The sequence below is a fragment of the Rhipicephalus sanguineus genome, chromosome 3 (assembly GCF_013339695.2).
Source record: "Rhipicephalus sanguineus isolate Rsan-2018 chromosome 3, BIME_Rsan_1.4, whole genome shotgun sequence".
Classification (NCBI taxonomy): Eukaryota; Metazoa; Arthropoda; class Arachnida; order Ixodida; family Ixodidae; genus Rhipicephalus; species Rhipicephalus sanguineus.
In genome coordinates this window covers 99,394,346-99,403,238 of record NC_051178.1, presented here as the reverse complement: position 1 = coordinate 99,403,238, position 8,893 = coordinate 99,394,346, and the positions used below count along the sequence as shown (strand labels likewise).

At 45.8% G+C, this 8,893-nt stretch overlaps 1 protein-coding gene across 1 annotated transcript; it reads right to left on the bottom strand.

The window, feature by feature from the left end:
• Nucleotides 1-959: 959 nt before the first annotated feature.
• Nucleotides 960-4,514, bottom strand: LOC125757630 (uncharacterized). Its single transcript, XM_049413267.1, has 2 exons — nt 3,094-4,514; nt 960-2,994 (listed from the first exon to the last, which is right to left on the bottom strand). Exons 1-2 carry the CDS (start codon nt 3,475-3,477, stop codon nt 1,936-1,938), a joined length of 1,443 nt encoding a protein of 480 aa, XP_049269224.1. The 5' UTR covers nt 3,478-4,514; the 3' UTR covers nt 960-1,935.
• Nucleotides 4,515-8,893: the final 4,379 nt, after the last annotated feature.

The following is an 8,893-nucleotide window of genomic DNA, read 5'->3' as shown; positions in this document are numbered from 1 at the left end:
GTATCTGAGGTGAATAAAGTCATTATTGTTATTGCATGTTTTGACTATCGCATGTTTGTTATGCAAGCATGCATGTACAGTCTGGTACATACCATTCTACTGTAACGTATATCCTGTATAAACAATCCTTGACTTGTCATTTATGTTCGTCACGTACTCATGTCACGCCATACCGATTTTGGTATATTGCCAGTTAACAAAACGGTCGGAAGCGCACTAAGGCAGCGTCATGTCAACCATGCCGTACATGACATGCAAATCACTATTTTCATGTTACCTTCATACAGTCACGCCACACAACACCGATTAACATGCATATCAAGCTAACGAAACAGTCGCGAGCGCACCATAAGCGTGGTATGTAAGTCATGCCGTACATGACGTGCATGCCATGATTTTTGTGTTAACACTTCTCATTTATGTTCATCATACAGTCAGGCCTCACATTACGATTTTTGGTGTATATCAAGCTAACGAACGGGCCGCGAACGCACCATAAGCGTGACATGTAAATTATACCGAACATGGCATGTATGCCATTATTTTCGTGCTACCACCCGTCATTTATGTTCGCCACACAGTCACGTCACGCAATACTAATTTTGGTGTGTCTCAAGCAAGCGAATCGGCCGCAAGAGCACCATGTGCGTGACATTTAAGACATGCCGTACATGGTATGCATGTCATAATTCTCATGTTTATTTTTATTTTTTTTATTTTTATTTAGTACATACTGCAGACCACATTGTGGTCCTTGCAGGACGGGCATACATAATTGTACACAAAACTAAATATATACATATGTAGATACATACACACATACACATACAAATATATACACACATATATACACATATATAAATGCCTATACATACATATTCAAAAGAACGTAACAGAATTGCGATAGAATGCACATAAAAAAGGTACAGAAAAGTATATGTCACCCAGATCGTCACAAGTTCTACGGTGCGGGCAGAGAATTCCATTCTGAAATGGTCCGTGGCAAAAAGGAAAACTTATACGTGTCTGTCCTAGCATAGATAGGTGTTAATGCATCAGAGCGATGGTGCCGTGTTTGCCTTGTGGAAAGAGGGCTTACATAAAGGGAAGGATCGAGGGTGAACTTGTGGTCAATTAGATTACGTAAAAAATCCAAGCGGTACTTCTGTCTTCTTGATTCAAGAGAAGGAATCTCATTAGCCAACATTAGCTGTGACGGGGAGTCCGAACGTTTGTATTTCGAATAAATAAAACGAACCGATTTTCTTTGTACTCTCACAAGTTTGTTGATATTGAGCTTAGTGTACGGGTCCCATGCTACGCAGGCATATTCTAGCTTTGGGCGGATATAGGTTAGGTAGGCGAGTAACTTAACGTTTGAAGGAGAATTTCTAAGTTTGTGTCGCAGATAAGCTAGTTTGCGGAATGCAGCAGAGCATGTGTTCTCAATATGAAGGTTCCAAGAGAGATTGGCAGTGAAGGTTACGCCAAGGTATTTATAGCTATCAACTTGTTTTAATGGGACAGACGCCATTTCGTACACGTGATCGAGGGGATTCTTTTTATGCGTTATGCTAAGAGAGACTGTTTTGTCGGTATTTGCAGCCATGCCCCATTTTTCGCACCACAAGGATATGTTATTCAAGCTGAAATCTAGTTCCCTCTGATCTTCCACAGACTTAATTGTACGAAACACAACACAGTCGTCTGCGAACAGTCTTATTTGTGTTCCAGGTGTGACGACGGTGACGATGTCATTAATATACAAAAGAAAGAGTAATGGACCCAAAACACTGCCCTGGGGCACACCTGAAGTGACTGGTAGACAGCCCGAGTTGTGTCCATCAACTGAAACATACTGTTTACGGTTATTCAGATAGTCTGCGATCCAGGAAATTAAGATATCTGGAAGGTTAATGTTTCTTAATTTTAGAATTATTTTTCGTGAATCACCCTATCGAAGGCTTCACTAAAATCCAAAAACACAGCATCAATTTCACCGTTAGCATCCAAAGCTTTAGAAAATGAATCGATTACTATAACTAACTGTGTGATAGTCGAGCAGCCTTTTCTGAAGCCATGTTGACAAGTGGTTAGTATCGACTTTTCTTTTAAGAATTCATTAATGCGACTTGCGATTATGTGCTCGAAAATTTTGCAGCATGATGACGTCAGTGATATGGGGCGGTAATTCTGTAGTAACAATCGATCGCCTTTCTTAAAGACTGGGACAACTCGAGCCATCCTCCAATCACTAGGTACTTTTGCACATAGCAAAGATTCTCTGAATAACAAAATTAAGAATTTGGCAATAGTTTCGGCGTATCGCCTAAGGAACACATTTGGGATGTCATCAGGGCGAGGAGTTGTTTTGGTTTTTAAATTTAGCAACATAGACACAATGCCGTGGTATGAGATGAAGTTCGCCTCATGGCGTTGAAACACTACAGAGCCTAAAGGTAAGCCTGAACTTGTACTGGTAAATACGCTATGAAAGTAATCGTTGAAATGTTGTGCGATAGCATTCAAGTTGTTAATACTGGTTCCATTAACTGTGATTTCTGTGACAGACTTCTTGCTTTCGCCTAGGTATTCCCAAAACTTATCCGGCGCGTTCTTTATAAAGTTGGGCAATGTTACAGTGAAATATAGATCTTTCGAATCACGTACAGCGCATGCTAGCTTTTCTTGTAATTCACTGATAATCCCTGTACGCGCATGCTTCTTCTTTATTCGTTTGATTTTGCGCTTCAATTGGATTATAGCACGCGTCATCCAAGGCGTACTTTTATTGACTTTCTTAGATTTAGTAGGTATGAATGTATCTATGCAGTGCTTACACATTGTAGTAAAGGTTGCCCACAATGCACTCACTTCACTGCCACTATCAGCAAAGCGCGTAAGACAGGCTTCCATGTAGTCGACGATTCTGGCGTCATCAGCTCTCGAATAATCTTTAATAGATATGGTTTTGGGAATTTTGCGAACAGCAATCTTGACAATGGGTACAGAAACCGCAACAAGGAAATGATCTGACAAACCATCTTCGATAGACACAGTATGCTCAGAAAATGCACGGTTTAAAAATACAACATCTAATACAGAACAGGACGACCCCTGCACACGCGTGGGTTCATTAACCACTTGTATTAGATCATGTGTCAGCATAATGTCGAATAGAATGTTAGCGTTTTCATCACTCTTATTGTTTGCTTGGAGGAGCTCCCAATTGACACCAGGCAGGTTCAGATCACCAATCAATAAAATTTTCTTATTTTGGTAGGAAGACATGTGCTCTTGAAGTTTAATCAAGTAATCTGGTGTAGCGTCAGGTGGCCTGTAACATGCGTACAACACGAAGCAATGGCCCCAGCATGATAACTTGACGCATAAGCACTCCAGGTCGGGAGTATCACCGATAAGCGTCGCGTCTATCTGATCTTTCACTAGAACGGCTACACCCCCGCCTCTGTGCATTCTATCTTTGCGAAAGACTTTGTAGTGTGGTGGAAAGACTAGTTCATTTGTTATATCAGTACGTAACCAAGTTTCTGTTATGATTGCAATGTGTGGATCATGCCGTAACAATTGAATTTCAAGTATATCTGTCTTATTTACTACGCTACGAGCGTTGAAATTGACGATACGCAGGTGTTTTTCTTTGGCTGAAACTGAATTTCTGTAGAATGGACGGTTGATTTCTAAACACGGAATCTTCAAAACATTGCCTTGGCAATCGACGAAACCAGTGTCTACCTTAGCTTTTGCACGTGACGACGGGTCATTGGGCGGCGTGAATTTCCTTCGTCGTTTTTTTGAGCAGCAACTCTATCATTTATTTCCTCGTTCCAAACATACGCCACTTTATTGATGTACAATTTGTCAAAAGCTAAGGAAACTTTGTCCCCTCTCTCCCGGTTTTCCTTCGCACTTGCCCAAAGCTTCCGCCTAACTTCACGAACCTTCTGCGAATAATCCTCACTTATTGATATAGCAGTGTTCTTCAACTTGTGGCATTGTTTAAAAATTAATGTTTTATCTCTCGTATCGAGCAGTCTCAGAATGACCGGTCGATTCTTATTCGGAGACGGACGACCTAATCTGTGAATGCGTTCAATCGCTACTGGTTCCAGCTCTAGAAGATCTTGAAAGATACCTTTATTTACGGCTGTTTCCAGGGATCCACTGTTTTCACCCTCTGGTTCTGGTAGCCCAAAAATGACCAAATTAGGTCTTCTACTGTGGTTCTCTAAATCGCCTATTTTCCTTTCAAGCGTCAGAACAACTTGGTTCATATGCGAGAGCCGGTCCTGACATGAAGTGACCTTTTCTTCAAGGTTTGACAAAGCGTCTACCTTTTTTTCAATTTCTACCAGCCGGTTTTCTTTTATATCTTTAATATCAGCTGCGATTTCCCTAAGCTGCTTTAATATTTCTGCAGTGTCGGGACCGGGGTTAGTTTCAATGTCCCCGCCTAAAAGCAGTAATTTCCGGAGGCAGATAACAGCAATATCAGGCAAGCAACACGTTTCAAGCAACACGTCGTTTATGTTCCTGATGCAGAAATGCGTCGCCATACCAATTTTGATATATATCCATCCGCTAAACGGCCGCGAATGCCCCAAGGCCACATATTGTAAATCATGCTGTACATGACATGCGTATCTTGATTTGCTCACTAAGAGTTGTCATTTTTGTTCGTCATACACTCTTCTCACGCCATACAAATTTTGGTATATATCAAAGTAACGAAACGGCCGCAAGTGCACCAAGACCGCGGCTTGTAGATTATACCGTTCATGACATGCATGTCAGGACCTTCTTGTTATCGCCTGACATTTATGTTCGTCATGCAGTCATGTCGTACCATTTTTGGTGTACATCCCATTATTGAAAAGGCCACGAGATCACAAAGTCGCAGGCGGATAGATAGATAGATAGATAGATAGATAGATAGATAGATAGATAGATAGATAGATAGATAGATAGATAGATAGATAGATAGATAGATAGATAGATAGATAGATTCAATGTAGCAGAAGTTCGCTGAGAAATGCTTAACATTTTAAGACTTACAAAAAGGTAGTAATGATTCTCGTTAACGGTTGTGTGAGATAAATGGGTTAATGAAGTTTAAATTGAGTAGAGGAAAAAGTTGCAGGCATTCCATTCTGTGAAAACTTTTCGTGGGGAGCATTGGTGTGCGTTCAGATTTGCTTTAAGCCGCAATAAAACACGATCACGAGGAAGGACAGCAGACCTGTTGGCCGCACTTTCGCCTGTGCTGTCGGTTCTCTTTATAAGCGCTGCTCCTCGGGTGTTCTTATGCCGAGTGGTCGACCCGCACGTGCCACGCACGACTGCGCCAACCCCGCTTCTAGACTTGACTGACGCGGCGAAAGGCACACGAATGGCGCACCGCTTCACTTAAGTTTTCAGCCCCGTCTCCAGGGTCAGCCCACGGATTTCGCCGGTTGCACTGCTTCCGGCATCGGCTGACGCTTGACCGATCGGCGATGTCATTTGATGACGTCATTAGGTGACCTCATCGCTTCCTGGGAGGAGGTCACCTGGATTTAGATGCGAAGCATCTTATGGCGGACTTCAATCCGGTCTGCGGCACGACCACCCTTACTGCGCATTCGCAATCCTTCACCACACACCTCCTCTCCTCTTCCCACCCCCTCTCCACTTGGCCTCTCGCGCGCCTCATTCTCTCCTGCGACGAGTAGGCAGAAGCGACGCCTCCGGCGTCTTGACGTGGCACGAGCGGCCGTTGGCCGCCTCTGCTTCTGTGGCTCTAGACGTGGGGCGCTCGTGCTCTCCTTCCCTCGCTGAATAATCCCACGACGACACCAATGGCATGGACTAAAGAGAGGCAGACGTACATGATCTTGCGACTTCGCGGGAGTCGAATACCTCGGACGCCGGCAGTTCCACGCAGCGGGAGCTGGATGGAGACTGGAAGACAGTACTGATTCTACGCCAGAGGAAGGCTCGAGAACGCAAGAAAAAAAATTACACCATCTCCCGCTCAAACTAACAATCTCCCCGCTGCTTCGCATCCACACATGGTTCCTTTTAACGGAGATGGAGTAATCTTTTAACAACGTTCCTGTTCGAGCTTTTCGTTTCTGCGTAGAGCGTAGACCAGAAACGGCGCCCAGCTATGACGCCACTGTGCCTTGCCTAGCAACCATTGGCACAGCTGTACCTCGCTTCGCATAGTTCCGGCAGTGTTCCGCACAGGTGAGCGTTTGTACCGCACAATCTGGTACGACCGCACACCTGCTCCGCCTAGCCATGACGTCACTTTGCATCGCCTAGCAACCACCTGGCATAGCTTCACCCCGCCACGACTGGGCATGCCACGCCGACACCGCTAATGAAGAACGGGGTTTGGAGGATGAGGAGGAGAAAAAGTAGAAGAGAGGGTAAAGCATAGTATAGCCATGTATACTTCAGTATAGCAAGTAGGTGGGAACAAGGAGTGAGGGTTACGAGGAGGGAATGGAGGAGGGGAATGCCACCAGATTCGCTGTTTCCAGTCTTCTCAGGAGTAGTGCGCAGCTGCCCCATTTTTTTTCTGCTCGTGGACGGACGCGGATGGATGCAAAATATCAAGCAAACGTTCCATGTAAAGCTCCGCTGTAGAAGCTTGGTTACCTACGGGGATAGGTAACTAAAATCTAATTTAAAGGCCACTTACACCCTGAAAGCAAAGAAAAGTGCGTAGTGATGCGCCAGCCGTGATCATAGGAAAGTCCCTTTTCGTGGGTACATTGTACCCAAGTCTCGGGCTAGGAAGGAGTATACTTACCGCATGTAATACTTTATGAGGATTAATTATATAAGGGTTCAAGACCTACCTTCAGCTGAACGCTTTGACGTCCCCTCTTCCCAACTCTTAAGCCCCAGATAATTTCTGCCCGTCTATTGCCGACAATCTACCACCATCACATCGCAGCGAACTTATCGTTCTTCTGCAAGACTTCCGCTCGTCTTTCGACTGCGCCCAGCCAACCTTGGGCAGCATGTCAAGTGTCACGCAGCACAGCGCCACCGGTTCACATGCCCCCTTACGCCAACGGCCCTATCCTCGTTCCGTGGCAGAACGGCAAATTATCAGTGAACAAGTCGATGACATGCTTAAACGCGCAGTGACTCAGCCGTCCCAGAGCCCCTGGTCCTCTCCTGTCGTACTTGTGCGCTAGGAGGATGGATCTATAAGGTTCTCTGTCAACTATCGCAGCCTCAACGATTACTCGAAACGATGTGTACCCGTTCCCGCGTATCGATGATGATCTCGATTGCTTACAAGGGGCAGAATACTTCTCGTCTTTAGATTTACGCTCGGGTTATTGGCAAGTACCGATGACTGACACCAATCGCGTGACGACTGCTTTCGTCACTCCTGATTTACTCCATGAGTTTAACGTCAAGCCGTTCGGTTTATGCAACGCCCCAGCTACTTTCGAGCGGATAATGGACATCTTTCACGGCTACAAGTGGAACACCTGCTTTAGCTACTTTGATCACATCATAGTCCTTTCTAGAGAATTTCCTACTCACCTTGTTCACCTTCATGAGATTTTGACGTGCCTCACCTCAGCTCACCTCAAGTTCAACTTGAAATCAAAAAGTCTCATCTTGGGGCGCACCAGGTGACGATAATGGGTCACGCCGTCTGTAAGGAAGGTGTTCTTCCGGACCCAGCGAAACTCTGGACTGTAGCCGATTACCACAAGCCCACTTCAATGAAGACGCTTCGAAGTTTCATTTGACTGTGTTCATATTTCTGCCGAATTGTACATATTCATATTTTCGCCGCTTTCATATTTTCGCCACATGGTCGCAAGAGGGCGACACCTTTCAAAACACTACGGCGCTTACAAACATCGCCGCTAATACTTCGTCACTCTGACCCTGATGCGCCAACGGAAATCCATACTGACACCAGCGGCGTTGGCTTCGGTGCACTAGTGACTAAAAAAACGGGATACGAAGAATTCGTCGTCACTTACGCGAGTCGACCTCTCGAGAAAGCTGAGTGCAATTATTCGGTCGCTCAGAACGAATGCCTTGCTATAATTTGGGCTTTGGCTAAGTTTCGTCCGTACCTTTATGGCCGCCCTTTCGACGTCATCATGGACCACCATGCTCTATGATGGCTGTCGTCGCTGAAAGATCAGTCGGGGACGCCTCGGTCGTTGGGCGCTTCGGCTGCAAGAGTATGGCATTCGAGCTGTGTACTGATCAGGCCGCCAGCACTCTGATGCTGATGCGCTCACCGCAAGCGTCCGACATGGCTTCTCCGTCATCTTCCTTGTCGCCAATTAATGTCGCAGACATGACGTTGGAGCAACGCAAAGGTGCGTGGGTTTGTCACATGCTCGACTTTCTGGCTGCTCCATCAGCATAACCTGCTCAAAGTACTCTTCGTCGCCAAGCGCCCCATTTCGTTATTTGAGATGGTCTCCTCTATCGGCGGAATTACGCGTCTGATGGTCGGAGGTGGCTGCTTGTGATACCTCGCCACATGCGCACGGAAATGTGCGCTGCTTTCCACATAAACCCGCAAAGCGCTGACGCCAGGCATTCTCAAGACCTACAATCGCCTGCAATTGGCGCGGAATGCCGCTATTGGCGTGGAACGTATCCATTGGTGTGGAAGTATACCCGCCCTTGTACTGCCTGTCAGCGACGAAAGGTTCCACCTCAACGACCGGCCGGTACATTTCGGCCTCTCCCGTGCCGGGCTCGTCCATTTGACCGCGTTGATATTGATTTACACGGCGCGCTACCCTCGGCCACTTTTGGAAACAGATGTATCCTCGCCGGCGTAGACAATCTCACCCGTTATGCAGAGACTGCAGCTTTGCCCACAGCAACA

Excerpts from the sequence above, each read along its gene's own strand:
- LOC125757630 (XM_049413267.1), bottom strand. The coding sequence starts at position 3,477 with ATGCACAGAGGCGGGGGTGTAGCCGTTCTAGTGAAAGATCAGATAGAC. Across the intron at positions 2,995-3,093 it reads CGTCCTGTTCTGTATTAGAT|ATTGCTGTTCGCAAAATTCC; the intron begins GTTGTATTTTTA and ends CCCATTGTCAAG.